This window comes from Artibeus jamaicensis, unplaced genomic scaffold (assembly GCF_021234435.1).
Source record: "Artibeus jamaicensis isolate MK-2021 breed Jamaican fruit bat unplaced genomic scaffold, CSHL_Jam_final scaffold_847, whole genome shotgun sequence".
Classification (NCBI taxonomy): domain Eukaryota; kingdom Metazoa; phylum Chordata; class Mammalia; order Chiroptera; family Phyllostomidae; genus Artibeus; species Artibeus jamaicensis.
In genome coordinates, this window is record NW_026522057.1 from 30239067 (window position 1) to 30262056 (window position 22990).

Below are 22990 nucleotides of genomic sequence, written 5' to 3' on the forward strand. Positions count from 1 at the left end.
CCCAGCTCCGGGCCCCTCCGAGTCTCCCTGGTGTCCCCAGGCCCCTGCCAGCTCCGGGCGCCGGGCGTGTGAACACCAACGCTAGAGCCTGGGGCCCTTCCTGTGGCCCCAGTGCACCAGCCCTGCCCGGGGTCGGTCCCTGGCTTGTCACCGCAGAACGGGGAAGCTGCCACCGACACCCCGACTTCCCTGTCCCCCCAGCCCTTGGTGTGAGGTGCTCGGCCTCACTGGGGAAGTCACCAGAGCCTCCTCACGAAGCCAGGCAGGGTCCTACCCAAAACTCGTGGCCTAACGCCACTGACAACTTTGTTAGTCGTGGGATAAGCGGAGGTGGCCAGGGCACATCCAGTGGTCCCCCCATCTGAAGTCCTCTCACCGCTTCCGGCCTCGCCTGCCCCAGCCTCCCGCAGGACTGACGTTCAGCCTCGGCCTGGGGGAGCCCTGCCCCGCCCCCGCAGACGCAGCCCCTTGGCACAAGTTCCGGCCCAGCGGCTCCTGCTTGGCTCCTGCAGGGGCCTCGCTTGGTGCCGCACTCCCAGCGCTTTTACATGGGACTCCGCCCTCCAGGGGACCGGCTGGGACACTGGCCGCAGCAGGACAGGGGACAGTCATGGGAGAGGGGGCTGAGTGCCAGCAGACCACCGGGCTGGCCCCTCGCAGGTGACTTTGTGAAACCCCAGCCCGGTCCAGGGGGAGAAGAAGGGAACTGACTCAGGATTGCTGTGGGACCCCTGGGCTCCCGCAGGAATGACGTCACTCTGTGGGGGGCTGTGGACACTGGCTGAGGGCTGGACCAAGGCCCCCGCCGGGGCAGGAGCATGGTGCCTGACTCAGCCTCCCACGGGGACCCGCATGGCGAGTCCCCATCTCTCCTCCTGCCTTTTTGTTGACCTCTGCCCTGTGGTGGCCAGCCCGCCAGGCTGGCAAAGGGGGGCCCAGGTGGGCGCATTCACCCACCCTCCCCTCGCTGGCACCTCTGCCTGACCGGTCTCCTTTCTCCCACATGCCCCTCAGCAGCTGCGGCCTCACCCGCCGCAGGCCCATCCCAGGCTCTGGCCCGCCCTCAGGGTGGCCACATGCTCACTTGCTCCAGTGCGTGCGTGTACACGCGTGGGCACACGGGCCTCCGCACTCGGGGTGGGGCCTGCGTCGGCCTGCTGCCCCCACTCCAGGGTCCCTCCCCACCCGCCCACGGGCACAGCCCTCTCCTCAGGGCCCAGCCGGCCAGCTCCCTGGGACACACCTGGTGGGGGTCAGCCCCCTCCCGCCTAGCAAACCCACCGATCAAAGGCTCCCCAGAAACTGGGCACAGGGGTTAAGCTGGCCCCTCCCGGGGCAGGCTACCCAAGTAAAGGGATACTGACTTTCTGCAAACCCTCCAAAGCTTCCTCTTTCCTCCCTCCTTTCCCTTCTCCCCTGCGGGGACAGGGGCTCCTTCTCCGGCTTCCCTGAGTCACTAGGAACAGCCGGCTGCGGCTGTGCAGAGGAAAAAGGCAGAGGAGATAGAGAGCATCCAAGTTTTGTGGGAGGCAGAGCTGGTGCAGAGGTGACCACTGGAGACAGAAGGGGGCCCGGCGTGGGGCTGGCGGCGGGGGTTTGGGAGGGGCTCAGTCAGCCCAGGGGGTAGCCCAGTGGCTGCCAGGAAAAGGGAACCTCGAGCAGCCAGGAGACGGGGCCCTGCCCTCCTACTGTGGCCCGGCCAGGCGCCCAGCCCAGGAATGCCAGGTGCGGGCTCCTGGCCCAGATGAGACAGAGGGACGGCCCTGTGCGGGGGGAGGGGAGGGGCCCGAGAGCCTGGCCCTGCGGGCTGCGCCCACCCGCCCCGCTGCAGGCCCCGGGAGAGCGTGGGACAGGGCGTGTGGATACCTGTAGATAGGGTCCATGAAGAAGGGCGACGGCTTGGCGTAGTGCAGCGGGGGCTGCTGGGGCAGCTGCGCGGGGCAGGCCTTGGGCAGCCCCTCGCCGGCCCCCGGCTTGCGCTCCCCGTAGATGTGGTTCTTGCGGGGCTCGCGCCCGCCGCCGCTCTGGCTGGCGCGGACGCGGCTGCCGATGCTAAGGTCCAGCGGCTGCTCCTCGCCCGGCACCAGGGCTGCCGTGGGCGCCGGCAGGAGGGGCTTCGCCTCTTTGGGTTTGGTGGTGAGGTCGAAGGGGGACTCGGCACTGGGGCCGCCCCCCTTGAGGGCGTCCCGGGGCGACTTTGGCTCGGCCTTGACCAGCAGGCTGTGGGCGAGGGTGCGGTCCGCCAGGGGGTAGAGGGCGTGGGGGAAGTCGGGCAGGAACTGGAACGGGAACACTGAAGGGTAGGGAAGCGCGCCCAGCCGCTTCTCCTGCACCCCCATGAGGCCCGGCCCGAAGTACTTCTCCGCGATGGAGGCGATGGCCTTGATGGAGTCGCCCGCGGCCCCGGACGCGGCCAGCAGCTGCTCGTCGGGCGGCGGGAAGAAGGAGTGCTGGGCGTAGAAGACGGGCACCTCGCCCACGCTGTTGGGGGCTCCTGGTGGCGCCGCGCTGGCCCCGAGGTGGGGCTTGCCCTCGGTCGCCTTGCTCTTGGCCTTGGCCTTGTCGTGGTCGCTCTCCACGTCGCTGTCCAGGTCCGAGCCCGAGCCCGAGGTGGAGTCCAGGTCCGTCCCGGTTGTGGTGTTGACGTCCTCGAAGTCGCTGCCGTCCGACAGGTCGCTGCCCCGAGTCGTGAGCTTCTCAGGGTACGTGTCCTCCAGGCGACTCTCGAACTTGTCCTCGGGCCCCGGGGCGGCCCCGGCGCCCTGTCCACTGCTGCCCACGGCGGAGACCAGGGGCAGGGCCGGGTTCCCCAGGGGGCTGGGGAGCTTGGCGTCCTGGGTGTGGGTCAGGGGGCTCTTGAGCAACGGCGTGGGAGGTAGCAGAGGTGGTCGGGGGTACAGGGAAGGCGGAAAGATGCCGGGGAAGCCGGGAGTGAGCGCGGGAAAGGCTGGCGGGGCGGCGGAGAAGGGCAGGCTGCCCGGGTGCGGCCTGGAGGGGAAGTACTCGCCAAAGCCCAGGCCGGCGTGGTTGAGGTTGGGGGGCGGCTTCGCCTTGTCCATCAGGGGGCTGGGGGTCAAGGGCAGGCCCGGGGAGAAGATGCCGCCCGGCGTGTAATGGTTCTTGCCCTCGCAGAAGCGCCGATGCTTGTTGAGGGAGGAGGTAGTGCTGAACATCTGCCCGCAGTCCTTGCACTTGATCTGCGTGCGGCAGTCCGCGTGCATCCGCTTGTGGCGGCACAGGTTGGAGAACTGCGTGTAGGACTTGTGGCAGACCTCACCTAAAAGGCCAGCAGAGAGCAGACGGGCACGCTATGGAATTACCGGGAAACGCCGGCGGGCGGCGAGGGGCCGGGGCACCTCTGACCGGGGATCGGAGCGGCCAGCGCTCCTGTGCGAGCCTGTACGTGCGTCCGTGCACGCACGCGTGTAGATGCATGTGCAAAGTGTCATGTGACACATGCACACGTGTGACATGCACACAGATTTGTGCACGTGTCTGTCGCACACCGCCCATGTGCTTGAGCGTGTGTGCATGTCTGCATGTGTGTGCCTGCATACACATGTCCACGCACACACGTGTGTGCATGTACACACCACCCTAGGACTGGCCTCTGGTCACCAGCACAAGCTGACGAGGACCAGTGATGCCCTGTGGCCCCCGTGAAGCGCGGACAGGCCCCAACCCCCTTTGGGAAGTGGGGCGCCGCTGCTGGCACCCTCCTGCCTGAGTGTCTGTGCCGTGGGGGCCGAGGTCCTCCGAACGGCTCCTGTGGCAAGGTCACCCAGCCGTGCAGGCTGCTGTGCCGGCTGGCCTGAGCCCCCAGCCCCCTTCCTGGCCACGCCTGTGCTGCCACTCCGTGGTGTAAGGGGTCCCCTGACCGCCCCACAGATGGCCCATGTCCTCGAGTTCACAGTGTGCCCAGCTCCCCTGTCCCCTCTCTCTGTCCCCAGGCCCTGTGCCCAGCACCCAGGAGAGAGCGGTCTCGGGCGGCCGGCCTGTGCAGGGGTTCTCAGCTGGGGAGTCCGGGCTCCTGTGGTTGCTGTTTGGGGGTGGCTTGAGGTGGGGGTGGGGGAAAGGCCCAGCAGGGCCCTGCAGAGAGGGGCTGGGTCCGTGTGAGGGAAAAGTGGACCCTCCCCAAACTGGGGTGAAGAGCCAGCGCCCGGCTCTGCTCTCACAGGGCAGGGGAGCGCCAGCCGGCACAGCCCAGGACCCAGAAGCCCAGGGGACGGTGTCTCAGCCATCTCCCCGAGGGCCTGCGGCAGCTCTCAGGGCATCAGCAGCCCCGCTTTCTCCCCCATTTCTGCAGCGGCGGGAGGAGCCCCCTACCCCCACCCCCACCCCACATGCGTCTCTCCCTGCCTGACAGTTTGGGTCCTCGATGCAGCCCCGGTGGCAACGCGGAGTTCAGCGTGTGCCTTTCTCACCACCAATCCCCGCCGCCCGGACGTCATGCCCTGTGAGCTGCGAGCCGGGGCCCTGAGATGACCACGTTCTCTAATCCCAGTCTGTTTATATTAGCCCGGCGCCCTCCTGGTTGTCTGCAGGGCGAGGCGTTCTCAAGGCCTTGGGGGGAGCGCTGCCTCACCGAATCCAGTCTGCCCCTCTGGGAGGCCGCTGTGGGGCGAGGCGCCTCCACGGGCGTCTGTAAACACCCTCGGGCCCCCTGGCCCTGGCGCGGGAGGGCAGGCAAGGCCCCTCTCAGCTCAGGCCCGGCTGCACAGAACCAGTGATACCTCGCTGTGTCCTGACCCTGGGGGGCATCTGTCAGTGCCTCAAGGCTGCCGTCATCCCAGGCTTGGAGAGGTGCCTGGGCGTGGGGGCTCGGGGGACTCGGTCCTCACCCACCCGCTCTCACGATGGAGGGGTCCTGCCGAAACGTGGGGGCTACAGTGAGTCCCCCTGGATGCTGAGGTCCCAGACCTGGGACGGCTGGTAGCTGGCTCAGAGCCGGCAGGGGAAGTAGCTGCCCAGAGGCCGAGCGAGACCCCGGGACGTGGGGACCCGCACCTGACGGAGGGCACCTGCAGGGCCCTACTGGGGGGCAGAGGGGCCTGGCTCACCCTCGTCGCCTCAGTTTCTTTTTTGTGAAGGGCACGCGTGTGGGTGCACTCCCCACACAGCCATGCACACACACTCACCCCCAGACGCCCCCCACATGCAGTCACCAACTCACACGTACACATCCACACTCACACACACCTGCCCAAGCACGTGTACACATGCACACTCAGACACACCCATGCAAATGCAGTCAGGCACCCGACACATACACGCACACTCATGCCCACGCTCACACGCATTTGCACTCACTCTAGATAAGATCCTTTTCTGAAAAGTGTGCACAAGGAGACATCACCTGTGCGCTCAGACTCCCCCTCACACACACACACGTGTCCCGGACCTTGTGTGCAGACACCACCCAGAAGCCTCGACGGCTCGGTCTGTGCGGGCACCGAGGTGGGGGCTTGGGGCTGGGCTGCGGGGCTGTGGGGGGGCGGGGAGGCTCTGGGGGGGTGGGTGCGTGCCCAGCGAGGCCACCCCTCACGAACCTGTATGCAGATTTCCAGTTTCCAAGCCCTGCAGGGTGGGCTCACATGCGCCCCTCCCGGCGGGACATGCTGGGGCGCTGTCCCAGTTGCAAAGTCATGGCCCCCAGCCCCAGTGCCACACAGTCACTCCTTCCCAGGACCTGGCAGAGGAGTCACCTGCCCCCACCATGGGGCGGAGTGGGAGCCGCTCACAGCCCCACTCAGACGTCCCCTCGCCCGGGCCTGGGGCAGGACCTGATCCATAGAGACGACGCCTGCGGGCTGGCCCACCGCAAGCCCACTCTCTCTGTGTCCCCTCTGCCCGGCAGCGAGGGCCCCGGGTGTGCTGGGTCCAAGCCGTCTCTAGCAGGACAGCGAGAAGCCTGGGCTGGGGGCTGCGGGCAGGTCAGTATGCCCACCCCCCTGCCACACACACACACTGAACGGGTCTCACCCACAGGGGTGAGAGCGCCCCAGGCGCCCAGGGTCGCCCCTCCTGACATTGATGCAACGGAGCCTGAGATGTGCCCGGCCAGGCAGCCCAGGGCCAGAGCCTGCGCCCTTGAACTAGGACCAGGGCTCTGCAGCAGCACCCGGCACGCCTGCCCCTCGTGTCCTGACGCTTCCACTTCCCGATCAGTCCCTAGAAACAGTGCAGGCCCTGCTCCCAGGACTTCGTGAGGGCACCCGAGGCGGCACCTGTGAAACGGCGACTCAGCTCAGTGCGGGTGTGAGTGGCGACTCAGCAGGGTTTATTGTGTAACTCGACTGCTTATTGCACTGGGAGGTAGAGGGGAGCCTTTGGGGTCACTTCCCGGGGCGGGCCGGTGAGGCCCCTGGCACTTGGCCCTTTGCGACCTCTGCCCCTACTCCTGCTGACCCCCGCCACTCACTTGCCTGCAGACCCCTGGCCTCAAGCCCTCTGTGCTCGGAGCTGTGGTCCCGACTTCCCCTCTGCAGGTGTCCCCTCGGCCCAGGGCTGTCAGTCCCTGCTAGTGACTCCTGTCACAATCATCCTGGCCTCCCAGCACCACGGAACCTCCTAACCCCGCAAGTCCCCACCCGGGCTCCCACGCCTGTCACGGTCACGGGGGCAATGTCTGCACCGCCTGACCCCGCCTCCTCCGGTGGCGGCCCGCTACGTGAGCGCTGGACCCTGTAGTTTCCCGCTGGGCCCTGCCACCTGCGTGGTTCCCCTGTGGGACTCAGTGAGTGTCACCAGGATTATCATAACTCCTAGGGCTCAAGTAGGGGAGGAGTGTGAGTTCAGGGAGGGGACGGGGCAAGGAAGGTGGCTGCTGGCTCCTGCCACCAGACCCAGGACTGATGCCCAGTCCCTCTGACCTCCCCCCAACCCCCGCCGGCCCCCACCTTCAGCCACTGCAGGGCTGAGTGGCAGGGAGGGACCCAAGAGGGCGGGAGGAGAAAGTGAGGGCGAAGCCAGAGAGACGAGTCACGAGATAGAGGGTCCGATGAGCAAAGCCACAGAAAGGCGGCCTCAGTGCAATGTATGGGCCTGGCAGGGGGTCCCTGTGCCCTGGCGTGGCCCTGCCCCCCTCGGGGCCCGGGGGGGGTGGTGGTGGCGGGGTCGACTCACATATGAAGGGCTTGACGGTGCTGTGGATGTGTTTGTGCTGCTTGAGGCCCGAGGACGTGGCGAAGGTCTTCCCGCAGTCGGGGCAGGCGTGCGCCCGCGCGCCCACGTGCTGGGAGCGGATGTGCCGCTGCAGGTTGCTGGGGTCCGTGAACACCTGAGGGGACAGAGGCCGGCGTGGGCGCCCCGCCCGCTCCGTTCCCGCGGCCGCCTGACGGGGCCTCCCTCGCCACTGTGCCCCAGCCCCGGGCCTGGCCAGGGCAGGCCTCCGCTGTGGCCGTGAAGTTGTGGGAGAAGGGACTCAGAGTGGACAGGCGCTCACAGGTGCCGGGGCTGCCTCCCTGGAGACCCGCTCTCCTGGGTGTGCTGGCGGTGGGCAGGGGCAAGGAGAGGGGGAGCACGCAGGCACGTTACCTTCACGCAGTTTTCACATTCAAAGCGCTTGCCGCTGTCGTGGGACATCTGGTGGCGGATGAGGTTGGACTTCCAGTTGAAGGCCTTGGGGCACTGGTCGCACTTGTACTCCCGCTCCTCCGTGTGCACCACCATGTGTTGCTCCAGGCTGCATGGGGGGGACGCGTCACGGCCGGCCCGCCACGCCCCGCCCCCCACGGGGACCAGAGCCAGCCCCTGGGAGGGAGGGGTGGAGGTGGCCCCCCTCCGAAACCACCCCTGGGGTCCCCAGCCCACACTTCTGGCCTCTCTTCTGGACGGTTTTAACCTTGAAGCTGACCTTGGGCAGAAGAAGGGGTTCAGAGACTTGCAACACTCGAGAGAGCCCGACCGTGGGAGTAGGGCCCAGGAAAGCTGAGGCCACCCCTGAGTGGCCTCAGGGTGCTCGCCGGCCAAGCCAGGCGGCGTCGGCCCGCGGTGCCCACACAAAGAGGTGGCCAGGGGTGCAGGCGCAGGTCTCCAACGGGATGGGGTGGAGTGGGGGGCGGGGGGGGGCAGCCAGCAGATGCTGGGCAGGGCCGGGCCCTGGATGAGCGAGCTACCCCAACCCTCGGGGGGACTCCCCGCTTCTCCTCCTGGCCCAGGTACACCCGTTAATCTTCATGAGCCGAGTGGTGAGACATCACGGCCCGTTAATTACGGGGCCCAGCCATCCGTTCAGATCAGAAGTGCCCGGTTCCTGCGCGCCTGGCGGACTGTATGTCTCTCCCTGTCGTTAATTGTGATTTATGTGTTTATGTATAGAAAACACGGACCCTCTTGGGCAGCGCTGGCCGCCCAGGGCCTCGGTCAGGGTTTGCTCAAATGCTGGTTTTCTGTCATCTGCTTGGGTGCAGGGCTTCCCGCCGCTGGGGAGACTGTGATGGGCTGGACATTGGCCCCCCCCCAGCAACCCCGCAGCCAGTTAGTGACCTGGAGGGGCTGTACGCCTGCCCTGGGGGATGCTCTCCAGGGCAGGGGGAGAGGCCTGTGGTGGAGAAGGCTTCCAGGTCCCCTGGAGCACGGGACCCCCACATCCCTGCTCTCTCTCTGCAGACCCTAGGAGGCCCGGCTTTCCTGGGCTCCTCCCGCTCGGACGCCGGCCTGGCTCTGGGGCAGTGGAGGGCGGCTTGGGCCCGCTCCCGGCAGACGGTGTCCAGCATCACACAGCTGGCCTGGCACGCCCTGCCCTTTTCTGCCAGGTCTGGGACAGATGGACACTGCCCATGGGAAGCCGATGCTGGTACCTGTGATGGAGGTCGGGGGCCCCTGGGTGGCTTCTTCCCACTACTGACCACTGTCTGGGGAGTGGACTGTGTGTCCAGACGGTCAGGCCACCTCACCAAGCCCTGAGGGGGGGGGTGACTGGCCCCCTGACTTGGGCCTCGGACCTCCCTACAGAAGCAGCCCTGGGGCCCGACCCTGGTGGGCCGGCCTCGCCCCTTCACTTCCTTCACACCTGTCTCCGGCCGAGGAACCGCAGGGCCACTGGACAACAGGTGGGTCCTCCAGGGCCGGGGGCTCTGACCAGGGCCTGACCTTCAGGTCAGAGCCGGTGACAGCTGTGGGCGCCCAGAGCCGGCTCACGGGCCTGCTTGGCCTCGGTGCCCCGTGTGCCGCCAGGGTGCCCGCCCTGAGCCTGTGCCGCTGGAGGGGACGCTCCTCTCCACCTGTCCCTGGAGGCCTCGGCCTGTCCGAGACGAGGGCCTCCGCCCCTCTGACGGCCCCCACTGTGCTCCGAGGGCCCCCGCCCCTGCTGCCGCAGGCTGGCTCTGGGGAGGGGAGGCGGGGGCGGTGCGGCACCTGTACTTGTCCGGGAACGTCCGCTCGCAGTCCTTGCACTCGAGGGCCCGCCCGTCGCCGCCCAGGCCCTGGGGCTTGAGCTCCTCGGCCAGGCCCGCGTAGAGGGCGGCCCCCACCGGGCCGCACGCATACTTCTTGTGCCGCCGCAGGTCCAGCTTGGACGGGAAGAGCTCGTCACACACATCACAGCGGAACGTGGGCTCCTCTGCAAGAGAGAGCATTCGGGATGGGGGGGGGCCTGGCACCGGCCCCCAGGGCCCACAGGGGGAGGGTGGCGGGGCCCCGGGAGCCTACCCCGCACCGGCTGCCCCCTCCCACCCCTGCTTCCTTCCTGCCCTCCTCCCGGGCCCAGGAGTGGCTGCCCCGGGGACGTGGAGGCCTCGGGGACCCAGGGCCCACACGTACAGAAACGCTGAGCGGCACCGGCCCCCCTCCCCGGCGGGCCTCCGTGGGCTGGAGAAGGCCGGTGCTCGGGAGCGGGGAAGGGAGCCAGGCCAAGTGCTTTGTTTATGAATTAGGAGAAGAAAGATGACAGAGCTCTAATGCATGTCATAAATTACCGTCGTCAAGGTCAAACAAATTAAAAGGGGGGCGGCTATTATGAAGTTTACGAGGCGGCATCCTGACCGGCCTGCCAAGCCAAACAATCAGCCCGGAGCTGTCAATTTCCTGGGGGGACGACCTCCGGCCCGTCCCAGCCCCCCCCCCCCCCCCCGGCTCGGAGACGCCTGACAGCAGCTTTCCCTGCGAGAGCGAGAGCGGTGTCCCCTCCACAAGCCCCCTCCCCGCCCGAGGGGGGCCCTGGGTCCCACCCAGGGCTGGAGAGAGAGCACAGCGCCCAGAACGCCCGCACAAACGGGCCTCGTGCGTCCGCTTTGGAGGCAGTGTGTGGGTGCGTGTGTGCTTCTCGTGCACCGGCACGCAGCTGTGTGACACACATGTGTGTGCATGACTGTTCCCACACACGGGCGTCCACGCCTGTGCGAGTATGTCAGCATTTCTGTGTGCCCGCACCAGTGTTTGTCTTGGTGCACATCTGTGTCCATGTGCATGCGTGCACAGGCATGAGCGTGCGTGCGTGCTTTGACATGTGACTATGTGTGTGAAAATTGGTGTTTTCATATCTTCGAACCACATGTGTGTGTGAGTGTGCTTGGGCATTTGGGTGTGTTTTTCTGTGCACACGTGTGTGCTGCATTGTGTCACGTGCACATGTGTGTCAGGTATGCATGTGTTTGCATGTGCACATGTATAAATGAGCACACATTTGCATGTGGGTGCTCTCACGTTGCATGTGCCTTTGCATGCACATATGAGTGTGTGTGCTGTGTGCCCACACAGCACACGTGCCCACGTGCGTGTGTGCACAGGCTCACAGATCCCCAGGCCTGGCACTGGGCGGAACCTGGCCGACCTGGGCTGAGTGAGGCCCGCAGGGCCTGACCCTCGGGGTTCAGAGGTCAGGGAGGCTGGGGCGGGGGAGGCAGCAGATGGGGGTTGCCTCCAGCCCCTTCGGGCATCAGAGAGACCGCCACAGACACTTCTGAGTGCCCAGGAAGGGTGAGCAGCCGCCCGGCCTGGGCGGTGTGGGTGGGGGCGGGGGGGAAAGGGTGGGCCACCTCCTCCTGACCAGATGCCTCCATGAGCCAACAGGTAGGCACTGGTAGGCGCCCCCTGTGGTGGGCACCTGAGCCTCCGGTGGGGACACCTGAGGGGGAGAGGCCGGCTGAACGGCGGGGGGCTGGACCCTTAGATACACAGGCATCACCTCGCCTCATGCGGCCTTGGCTCACACCTCTGGGAACAGGCAGATGTCTGCTGGGGACAAGAGGACAGACGTGTCTGGGGCGGGCCAGGCAGCCCCGGTGCAGGGAATGGGGACGCTGTCGGCCCTGCTCTGAGACAGTGGCCGTGGGGGCAGGGGCCTTGGCCTCTGGAGCTTGGAAGCCTCGGGCCCAAATATTTCCGGACACACTGTCCTGGAACTTGCCCCCGACTCAAGAGGCAAGAAGGCCAGCGGCCCACACAGACCAGGGACCTGGAAGGCAGAGACAGGGAGGGCGGCTGTGCCCATGACCTGTACGCAAGCTTTTGAAACACACCTGCTGACAGGCCCTGTGTGTCCCCGCCCACAGCAGGAGGAGCTGGCTGGGCAGGGGGACGTGGGCTGCGGGGCCCGAGGCGGACGGGAGAGCAACGTCCGGGAAAGGTTTGGAACAAATCCCACCGAGGTCCTGAGCTGGTGTTGGGTGCCAGGGTGGGATCCCCGCCATGTCCACGGGTTAGGGAGGGGGGCAGGGATGAGGATCGTTATGAAATCATCGCCCCGAACGCCTGCGAAGTGCTGCCCTTAAACCAGCATTGCAGTGCCGACTCCTCTCGGGGAAACTGGTCTGCTGGGAAGTCACAGAAGTGACGCGGACGCCGAGGGGCGGGGCCAGGCGCCAGCCCCGGACCGCCAGGCACTCACGCATCGGAGTCTCGGACTAGCCCCAGCGCACCCAGCTGGGGCCTCTGCTTTCGTCTGCTCTCCAACAGGTAAACTGAGGCCGAGAGAGACGGAACAACTAGCCCGGGGACCCAGCAAGGCGGCAGAGCCGTGTGACTGCGGCCTCCACCGTGTCCGGCGCCCTGGAAACCAGTGGCGGAGTCTCCATTTCCCAGAAGGCCATGTGACATGCAGGCCTGTGAGTTGGGGACTAGCTGTCACCCCTTGCAGCCTTCCTTGACTTTAGAACTCTGGAACCCCTGCACGTCTGGGCACCGTTTCAGAACAGAGCTGGACACTCAGACCCCACGGAACTGTCCTGCGGGACCTCTCAGGCGTGCTGGGCCCCGGCAGGCGCTCACACCAGCGCCACGATCGAGTTAGAAATGCCGGCTTGGATTTCCTCTTTCCGCACCCTGCTCAGAGCAATCGGAGAAGCTGCGATTTGGAAACAAAGAGCAACTGCCAGCCCCGGGCATCCATAACTCTAACCAACTGATTTTCCCACTTTTGATGTGGAATTTGGATCTAAAATGAAACTGCAGCCTGATCCTCAGTCTGATGGCGTTGGGGGGCTGGCGGGGAGGCACTGGCCCGTGGCGATGACGTCCGCCCTCCCGCACCGCCCCCCACTCCACCACAGCCCGTGTTTGCCCAGTCAAAGGGCCAGGCTAGGCCCTGGACGGGTCTAAGCCGCGCCTATCCACGCTGGGGTGTGGACGGGAGTCCCAGCCGCCTTCCACGCAGGTAAGGCCGGCACTGAAGGAGCGGCTGGGGTGTGCGGGACGGGGCGGGAGGGGCGCACAGGGCCCTCGAGGTTGTGGCCTTTGCAGCGCAAGCAGTTCTGTTTTACCGAAGCCTGGAAGAGTATGGGTATGTCACGTTACATTGTATCGAATCAAATGGCATTGTGTTGTTACATTGCAGCGAGTTACACTGTGTTACATTGTGTTGTATCACATTGTCTGTGGCATCCTCTGCCCTTTTTGTGGAGAGGGGGGAAAGTTAATGTTGAGCCTTTCTCAAAAGAAAAGGACATTTAGATGGAAATTATTTTCTTTACTTTTTTCCAAGAGCATGAAGGTGTCCTGAAAGAGGAACCTTCCCCCTCTCCATTGAAAGAGTAAAAAACGAAACAAAACGTCCCGGCGTCGATGAGCATATAGGCTCCCCCTCTGCTCTGACTCACGGGGAGGAACACGGGACTCGCGCCTCCGCAGAGCTGTGGCCTAGACAGCGTGGGCCGGCCACCCTCCCGCAGTGCCGCGGCCAGCCAGGGCCGCCATTTCTTCCACGTGACCTGAACCGCGTCCGGGCGAGGCCCCCCCTCGCCGCCCCCAACAAGGGCACGTAATGGAGACTCGAAACAGCGGTCTCCTCGCGGACACCGGGTCAGGGGCTGTGGGGGCTGCGGCCGGGCAGACGTTCCACCCCCCACGCAAGCCCACATGGCTTGGGTGTCGGCTCTGCGCCCCGCTTGCCTCTCCGAAGGGCCATCAGCAACTTTTGCTGGTGGAGCAGGAATGCAACGGAAAAACAAGCCAGTGCCTAATGGGTTCGGAGAGCCGAGGGGGCACAATCCTGTGGCATCTGCTAATCCACCAGCCCCGGGGCTCGGGGCGGGCAAAGCCCACTCCAAATTCCCGCCATGATAAGGGGCTGATGCAGTTAGCTGGGCCTGGGATAAAATATCTTTTATGATAATTATCTTAGTGAGGAACGTTTTCTTTCTGTGCCTGACTTGGGGGGGGTGGCGGCGCAGGGGGCTGCTGCTGGGAGGGATCCTGACAGCCGAGGGTCTGGAAAGGCAAATAGGTGATGTCGGACGATCATGTGTGGCAAGCAATTAGCCCGAAAATGTTTGATACACTAATAGGAGAATGTAGACCTGGGTTATTTAAGATGGGGGGCTGGAAGGGGAGTGGGGATCAAGGTTTTTGAAACCTTGGGGAAGACAGAAACTTTGTCAGGCAAACGACAGCCATCTTCACCACGCTGCCCGATCTGGGCGGACTCACCTTCAGGGTCTCACACGCCCCCGAAGATGCAGAGGTCTTTCCACAACTGCTTAGGGAAAACGAGACCACCGCCCGGCCACCCCAACCTCCGCCGTTTATTTTTCTTTGCTCGAGGGCCTAATTCAAACCACACGTCAAAGGACAGGACGGACGGGCTCCGGCTCATAAAGCCGTCCTCTGGGCCGACTGCCGTTGGGACAGCTCAGGGCCACCAGCTACTGCGGCGTCAGGGAGGCCTGGCTCCTGGCCGCCGGTCCCACTCTCGACAAACAGATAAACGGCGTCGGGAAGCTGGGAGTCTCTCCTGGTAACCCCAACGCCCACCCTGGCGCCTGATGCTGGCGTGGAAGAGAAGCTGCCGCCTGTTTGGAGGCGGCCCACGGGGACTTGGTGGCCAGTCCCGAGGTGTCCCTCCGTCCGGCTTTTCCTCGGTGACTGAGCCCGGCTCCGGAACCCCCAGACGTGTGGGCACAGCTGCGTGGGGGCAGGACGTGAGTCCGTGTCCAGGACGCCCTCGCCTGTTCGCCACTGGACTTTTCTGCACCTTCCACAGAGACACACTGGGGTGGGAGGTCGAGGGAGGGAAGTGTGCTACGGGCCAGGCTCCGGGGGAGGCATCACGAGACAGGGACACTGCGTCCCGGTGAAGGAGGGAGCGGCATCCGACCCAGGACCGGCCGCGGCCTCGCCTTTCCCTCTCCCCGAGCACGCGGCCCTCAGCCTTTCTCCCGGATGGCCTCCTTTTAGCTACAGGCGGGCTCTGGTTTCAAAGTCACGGCTGCGTCACTGTCCTCTCCAGAGCGAGACCCAGATTTCCCCCGGGGCACCTGGCCCTGGGAGGTGAGCATTTCCCAGTCACAAAACCAGGGACAGCCCACGACGCTGCGGCTGTTAGTAATAATAACAACGGCATTTTTGAAAATGTCTGCCACTGCAGAGGTAACGCCACAGGACACCCGTGCCCCACGGGGGCTGAAGTCCTGTCCTGAACGCAGGGCAGACCCCGCGGAAGCGGAGAGCCAAGGGCAGAGGCTGGGAGGCTGCTCGCCTGGGCAGGGCAGCTGGGGGCCTGGCCCTGCAGTGTGTGAAGTGAGGGGCCCCGGGGAGCTTACCGTCCAGGCTGGGGGGCACGGCCCCCAGGGAGCAGGCGCCTTCCTTCACGTGCACCAGCAACTCCTCTCCGGGCCCGATGTCCTTGATGACTTTGTAATAAATCTAGGGTGGAGAGACCAGAACGGGGGTGGGTGAGCTCGTCCTGCCTGGCGCTGCCAGAGCCGCGCCTCGCACACCGGGCCATCACCCGGGGCGGGGGATGCCTGGCTCCTAGTCACTCTGGAGAGCTTCCCCGCGGGGGCTGTGCCTGACGTGCTCAAGAGAACCGCAGTCCCCTCTGCATTTGTTTCATCCAGTTTTGGGGGGTCATACAGAGGATGTGAGATTCAATCGATGAGGGGCAGACCCAGAGTTCCGAAGCAGGGAGCGTCCTGGCAGGAGGCAGGGGGCCCGGGTGACTCCTTCCGTTGATGTGTACGTGAGCAAGGGAGACGTCCTCTACCCTACGGGGGCCCTTGGGTCAAGAGCGTGGATGTTCATGAAAGTGGCCGTGAACTCAGATGCCGCCGGGGGCCAGGACCCTGCAAGTGTCTCGTGAGCGTGAACACCCACTGAGAGTAGGGGCGGCGGAGGGCCGTGGTGCCTGTTGCAAGCTTGATGCCCGAGTCCATCGGGAATCTGGGACCGGGGACGTCCCTGAACACAGGGTGCAGCAGGGCAGGGCTCAGGGGAGACGCTGCGGCTCAGAGGCCGCGGAGGAATGTCCAGCCTCGGTCCTGTGGGCAGCCCTGCAGCTTGTCAGTCTCCTGGGGAAGGGCGGTTGGCTCAGGAGGCGGCCCCCGGGAGCCGGGAAACTCAGCACCGCGGAAGGGCAGCGTGGCCAGGGCCACCCATGTGAGACGGCACCCAGAGAACAGCACCCGAGGTCTGGGTGACTCTGGGGGAGGACCTCGCCTTCCTGGTGTGGAGTGGGAGTCCCGGTCCTCTGCTGAGCACGTGCTCCGGTCGGGGGACCCCCACTCCTCACGCGAGCAAAGCTGGCACCCGCCTGCCTCTGAAACCCGGCATTATCAGACCTCGGGGCATCTGTGAGGCCAGCCCACTGACTACCACCTGGCATGTGGGTGTTTGGGCCCCTAGTCAGATAACTGCAACCAAAGAACTTCCGGAAGCCCAAAGGCCGGGCCACAGGACAGGTTGGCGGGTCAGAGAGAGACCCACCTGCTCTGGTATACGGGGCAGGGGGTGGGGTGGGGTGCGGAGGCTCAGAGGCCGTCATGGAGGAGCTGGCGGAGGTGCCAGGCCGGGCCTCCCCGCGGCAGCTGGACGGGGTCAGGCATCCCACAGACTGAGTGGGCACACGGCCTCCCCCACTCCCGCTGTCCTGGGAAGCGTCTGGAACGCTGAGCTTCCTGAAAGCCTGTCGGACTCTGTCCCCCTCTGCCCCGAGCAGGTGCCCGTGAGCTGCCAGCCCGAACTCCACAGGGACACTTTACCCACACTGTGTCCCCACACCCACCTGGACGTCATTCCGGGGACACTGGGGCAGCGGAACCGCTCACAGCAACACCTGGGCCCCAGCACACACCTCCCCGGGGTCAGGTTCCCGTTGCCTGAGCTCATGGGTTGTTTTACTGGCCGTGCCTGTCAGGGCCACCAGGAACCTCAGGGCAGGGTTTTAAAATGTGGCGTAGACTCCAGACCGTATTAACTTTTGTAATCAAACCAGCTGTTCTTAACATGCCGGATTTGTATCATTTTATCAAAAAAACTACGGTGGCCAAACCACTGTTTCTGGAAAAGTCAGACTCGAGCTTCTGGTTTTCAAAATCCGACCGAAAGGCCCCCGAGGCTCTGAGCAAGTGTCCCTGGGCGTCAGGGTCGCTGAATCAGGGGTCGGTAACGCGCCCAGAGGGAGGGTCGGGGCCGAGCTGCAGCTCCCGCAGGTCCCCGTTAGAGGGCAGTGTGGACCCGCCCGGCGGCCCTCCGCCTTGCAGGGCCCCGGACCAGAGAGGTGGGCCATGCGCTCTGACCTCATCCCGGCTCCGCGCGCGCGCGCCTCCGGGGCCTCGGCGTCCTCCGAAGCCCGGCTGCTGGGTCCCTGCTCCGGCCTGGCTCTGGGGCTGGGCACCGCCGCCTCCCTCCTCCGTAAGCCCATCTTACTCCCCCGGGGCCGACCAGCCTCCCAGGACCAGCCCCACCCCTCCCCCTCTTGGAAGGACTCCGGGTCTCCGGTGGCTCCTAGGGCAGCGGGCCTTCCCCCATCCCCTCCAAGGGCCACCCCCACCAACACTCCGAGGCCTCCAGGGTCCCGCCCCCACACCCTTTCTAGCTGGGACCCTTCAACACCCGCACCCCCAATTCGAGGGCCACCTGACTCCCTCCTCTGACGCCCCCCCAGGCTGCCTGGCCTCTGCAGGACCACCCTCCGCCCCTCGAGCCACAGGGGGCTGGTGTAGGACGCGGGGCCTCAGGGAGCAGTTTTCCAGCAGCGGTCGACCCCCGCCCCCCCCCAACCCTCAGGATTGATGTCCGAGTGCGCGCCTGTTGGGCGAGAGCTCAGGACCCCGAGGGCGGTGGGGCGGTGGCCTTGACCGCCTGGAGGACTTTGAGCTACAGAAGGAATTCATCGCCATTAGCGTGAATCGCCGGGCCCAGGCGGGGCTGGGGTGGGGGTCGAGGTCCCACCGCCTCCACCTGGAGGAGGGGCCAATCTGCACCGACTCTTCCAACGGCCGCGGGGTCGGTCTTCGCCAGCCAGCGGCGGGGAGGTCCGCACAGGAGCTGCTGGCGTTTTTACGACCCGTCCCCAGGGGCACAAAAGCCTTATCAGCCAGACGCACTGACAAAGCCTGGTCCCTGCTCCTCCGGGTCGCGACTTCACGGGACAAAGGCCGGGTTTAGGTGGGACTGAGGCTGCTCCTGGCTGGAGGGGGGCCAGTTGCGCCTTCCCTGTACCAAGCGGCCCTGCCCTCCGGGCCTGGCATACTTCACTGCAGCCCCTTAAAATTCCGGGAGTCGGCTCATCGCCTTCCGTTCATTGTCTGCCCCTGGGTCCCTCATACCCCGACCCCAGGGCCACGTCAGCCGCAGGCAGGGCCAGGCTGAGCCCAGGATTTGTCCCAGGCGGGGAGGGCGCCTGTCTCTCCAGGGGAAGGACCCTCCTCTCCAAAGCCCTTTCCCGCTGGCTTGGCTGCAGGAAGGGAACACCGTGTTTTGCTCAGGGGACAGATCCAAGGACCTGTGCCTTTTTCTGAGCCACCCGAGTTGCTCACCCTGTTTGGGCCCTGCCTTGGGCCAGGGCCCTGCGCCCCAGCGAGGCTGAGATGTCTCCGCCCATTTCAGACCCGCCACCGCGGCAACCGCTGAGTTTACCAGCACCAATAGCTGTCGGCTCCAAACGGCCTTGAAAATGACGCTGCCAGACAGGCTGGGTCTGAAGTTGAGTCCTCGCTTCGGTGGTCCCGGCCTCTTTGTAATGACAAGGATTTTACTGGACGCGGGCAGCCGACACCCCAACAGGGCCCTGGATGCTGTGACTTCCTCAGCTGGCCCTGCCTGTGTCTCTCCCCTCTGTCATCCCCCCCGGGGTGCAAGAGGCACTCCTCATGGGTGAGCAGAGGGAGGGATACACCCGTGCCCACGTCCCCAACAAAGGGCAGAGAACTTGCCACAGAAGAGCTGGGTTTCGAGTGTCTGTTTCCAGTGGGTCTTTCGGAAAATGAACCTCACCCCCACCCCCACCCCGCCAACGTTCTCGAAGACAAAGAAATAGTTTGTATGTACAACAGCTGTCAGTTCGGATACTTTCTCCATACAGTTCTTTAAGTTTTCTTTTTTGAATATCAAATCAATTCACAAGGATAAATACTCTCTTCTAATATAAGCACTGAAGTTCCACAGTTTTGATTTCTACTTAAGCTGAGGATTCTTCTGTTGAAACGCACACTGTCCCGGGCAGAAGGGACTCAGCCCGGCCTCTGGCTCGGCCCCTCCCGGGGGAGCGAGTGGGTTTTCTGAACTCGGAAGCCATGTAGGGACCGGACCACCCCGCTACCCGGGTCCGACCAGCCCGAGAGGCTGGAAAGGGGTGTTCGGGTGACGGAGTTGTGACGTCTCAGCGGCTGCTTGTCCTGCACAGAACCACCAGCCTCTGTCGCCCTGGATTTGGAAATGCAGCCGCGCCTGAGTTCACCGAGCTCCTTGGTGCGGTCGGTGAGGGGGCTTTTCCCGGAGGCAGCACGGGGCTCGGGGAGTCGGGGAGCCTGCGTCCCCGAAACCGGTGCCCGCAGGGCCATACAGCGGCACGGCCACCTGTCCCGTCCGTCCTCCGGAGAGAGGACGTCAGTCTGAGGCTCATGCTTGGGTGGGCCTTTTCTTCTTTCCTTTTGTCTCTTGAGGACACTGAAGGGTGGATTCCCGTGCGGCCTCACCGCTCTGGGACTTTGGAGGTGCCACTGTGTGTCTTTACTATTTGCGTCCCCGAAAGGTGGGCCACCTCTCCCTGGGAGAGCTGCGGGCGCCGGGGCCCTGCGGCTGGCCGAGGAAGGGGAAGCCTTGGTACCTGATCTGCATCTGGTGGAATCTTTACACTTTGCTGTGGTTCTTCTGCCGCCTTCCCAGCCACTTAAACATTAAACACAGATCCTCACACTTATCTCCCAGCGGTACGGTTTGGAGCTGGGCGTTCTCTCTCTCTCGCTCTGTGTGTATAAACTGCTGGTCGCGGTTCCATGGTCTGTGTCGCTCCTGGCAGTGAGCGCCCCATTCGATAGAGGGGGGAAGCGTGCGTGGCTGAGAAGGGACTGCAGCCGGGCCGCACTCTGATGGAGCCGTCAGCTGGGTGTCTATCTTGTTTGCCAACAAGAGGGTCGGTTTGGTCTGAAGAAGCCACCGTGAGATCGGACACCTTCCTGACTCAGAGAGAGTGGATGTGTTTTTCAGTCTTTTGGGGCCTGGGTTGGACGGGCTAACCCGAACCCCCTGCCGTTCTCGCTTTCAAAGGGAAAATGGTATCTGGTGGCTACCATTTCCACCGCACAACTTCTCCTTTAGGAAACCGTGGGGAGGGGGCTGAGCACAAAGGCAGGAGGGGACCGTCCCCGGGACGAGGCAGAGCAAGGCGGCGGGTGCCTGAGGGCTGCCGCTGGACACCCAGCCCTGGCAGACAGAGGCCGTGTCGGGGAGACAGAAATAAAAGCAGGAGAAAGACGCCCCGTGTGTCCACGCAGGGCTTCGGCCTGGGAGCCCCGGTGTGCATCCGGCACAGTGTGGGCTTGTTCGCGGCCCGGGGTTGTCGGCCGGCTAATCTCCTGGTGCAACCCCTTCGTCTGACCCGGAAAAGGAGGTCAGCCACCTCCGCTTCCACGGGAGCGGGGCCTGCGCAGCCGCAGCTGCGGGTGTGCCTTTTCCTGCTGCCCGGCCGGCCCTGGGGGGTGTGGGTGTGTCTGGAGCCCTGAGCCCTGCTCCCTAACATGTGTGTGACCCCAGCATCATGTCACAGCCTCTTCAGCCCCACAGCCACTTGCCACCTCGCCATCCATATCCTAGACGACGTGGGAGCCCCCCCCTCCCTTCCCCTGTGGGTGCTCCCCCTGCAGCTTTCGCTTTCTCTCTGAACATCTACAGCCTGCAGGTCTCTCCTGAAAGGTTTCGAGCCAACCTGTCTGCCCTTAACTGGGGGCGAACGCACCACACAGGGGGGCGTTGTGGGGGGGCGAGGTTGTCAGGACAGAGGCCGCGTGACTCTCCTCTGTCCCCCCATCCGGCTGCGTGCAGCCTGACCAGCCCCAACGACTGCTGAGGAAGACTCCGAGTCCCCAGCTGTCCCCCTGCGCACTCCGCTCCAGCAGCCCCGACACCTGCCCGGCCTCAGGACCGTCCAGGGACCCCTTGTGGAGAGCAAACCGAGTCACCCAGAGGCGACAAAGCCGGGTCCAGGGCCCAGCGGTGCCTCCGATGCTTGGGGCCCCCCTCCTAGAGCCACGGGGAGGAGGGCGCCAGAGGAGCAGGTGGCAGTGACAGGCTGCCACTTCTCCCTGAGGTCCCGGGGACCGTGAACTGCTCAGAGCCATAGAGGACCAAGCAGAGGGTGTTGGCAAAGAGGAGACCCCAGAGGCGGGCTGCGAGGGCCGAGTGCCCCACCCGGGGGGTCCAGCAGCCCGTGGAGCTTCTGGCCGGCGAGCGCTGGCCGGGGGACGAGGGTCACAAGAAGAGACCTGGTTGGTGCCTGTGGAAAGTGTCTCTGCCGGTCCTGGTGGCGGACAGAGCAGGCGAATCCGTCTTTCCACGGGCACCAGGCGCGGAGCTGGAACGGACGCTCCCTTGAAACAGTAACAATGAAACAAAGACGTTTGAAGACAGGCTGCTTTCTGAGAAGATTATGCATCGAGATTATACATCTGTTTGCTTTTTCAAAAGCTCGCGGCACGAAGATGCCAACTTTCCGGCCTCACTCGGGGTCCAGCACCCAGCACATCCATCTCCCAAACGGAAAATCCGGGCGCTTTGAACTCCCCTCGCGGGGCCGGGAGGGCAGCACGGGCCCGGCCCCGGGGCTGCCGTGTGGTCGGCAGCCGTGTTCACACGCTCTCTCCAAACCAAGGGCGGCAAGACCATCTTCCGACGAGCCTTAAATCTAACTGTCCTGTGCTCAAAATTTACCATCATCTAGAAAGAAAATTTCTTTCCAAGTTCTTGTCTAATTTTTATGAGTATTCTTTTGCTTTATATCGGTAGGATTTTTTTTTCTTTTTGCAATTAAAAAAAGTTATTTTCAAAATGTTGGGTCCTCACTAAAAGCCACGGATGTCCTGGGAGGGGGGGCAGATTCGAGCCTTGTGTGCCTGGCGCCGGCTTGTGTCCGGAGGAGCCCTGCCCTGTGCAGGCGGACCCCCGCCGGGGACTCGGAGCAGAGGAGGGAGAGTCGCCCGCCAGCCCGCGGGGTCCCGGGGACCGCCCTGGTTGTGCTCTCTGCGTTTATTAATGCCAAACCGTTTCTCCAACGTCAAGAGCCTCGAGCCGCTGTTAATGGTTTGCACAGGCGACGCGAGAATGTGCCTTTTGTTATGTGGTCTCCGCAAACATTTTTGAAAGCAATGGAATCCTTTGTGCAAATGAAATCTCATGTGTAACCCCAAGATATTACAGGCAAAGGCAAACAGCTCTGATGGAAGGGCCTGGGCCCTCCCCCGCCCCCCCGCCCAGGAACCCAGTCCTCGGGGACACAGTGAGCACAGGCCCGAGAGGCCTGGCTCCGGAACCAGCCTGTAATTAAAGTCGTCAGGGAGCGGCTCCCAGCGCCAGGACACGCTGCCTTCCTTATCCCGGGAAACTCTCCCCAGGGCGCCTTCCACCCTGGTCAGTGTGTAGGCTGGACACCTGCCGTGCAGAGCCAGGGCCTGTGGTGCCGGCAGCACGGGGGCGGCCGGACACCCACGGCGGGCGAGTTGCCACGGCAGGCCGGCCGGGCTGCCCTTGTGGGAGCCCAAGGCCATGGGTGGCTGGGGCCGCCTCGGCCTTTCTGGCACTCGGCCGACTCCCTGGCGTGTTCGGATGCAGCGCCAAGCGGACGGTTGCCGCTCCCTGACTCTCCCGGGCCTGCCCAGGCGGAGCGTGGACCCTGCCACGGAGGCATCAGCCCTGGCTGCTTTTCCTCACACGCACCGTCAGCTTTGGGCTCCCGGAGGCTGCCGGCCACGGCCCGATGGCCCCAGTGGAGCCCTCACCGGCTGTCCCCCGAGCTCCCGGAAGCCCTGGGCTGATCAAGCGTCAGACGGCCGCCCCCTGGCAGGACAGGGCCAAAGCACATGGCAGAGGCCAGCGGACCCGTCACGCGGCGCCCCCACACCTCTCCGCCTCGGCGGCGGGTCCCCCGGGCCGGCTGCAGGGGCAGAGGACCTACCTGCTCGTTGATCTGACACATGGTGAGGTTCTGGTCATCACAGGAGCACGCCACCCGGATGTACTTGAGCCAGCTGCCGGCCCCGGCCTGCCCGGCATCCACGCAGAACTTCTCGCCGCCCAGGTCTTCTGCCATCTGCCCGGGAAGACGGAAAACCAAGCGGGTCAGAAG

General features: G+C 64.8%; 1 protein-coding gene across 5 annotated transcripts in view; it reads right to left on the bottom strand.

Moving 5' to 3' along the window:
• Positions 1-22990, bottom strand: part of PRDM16 (PR/SET domain 16) — a 273604-nt gene that overhangs the window by 18567 nt on the left and 232047 nt on the right. For all 5 annotated transcript variants that reach the window (XM_037146943.2, XM_037146942.2, XM_053660278.1 and 2 more), the window contains 6 exons: positions 22820-22954; positions 14976-15078; positions 9358-9562; positions 7537-7684; positions 7126-7279; positions 1867-3277 (listed from right to left, as the gene is read on the bottom strand). In XM_037146943.2, the coding sequence (XP_037002838.2) occupies positions 1867-3277; positions 7126-7279; positions 7537-7684; positions 9358-9562; positions 14976-15078; positions 22820-22954 (2156 nt within the window). The remainder of the gene's footprint in view (positions 1-1866; positions 3278-7125; positions 7280-7536; positions 7685-9357; positions 9563-14975; positions 15079-22819; positions 22955-22990) is intronic.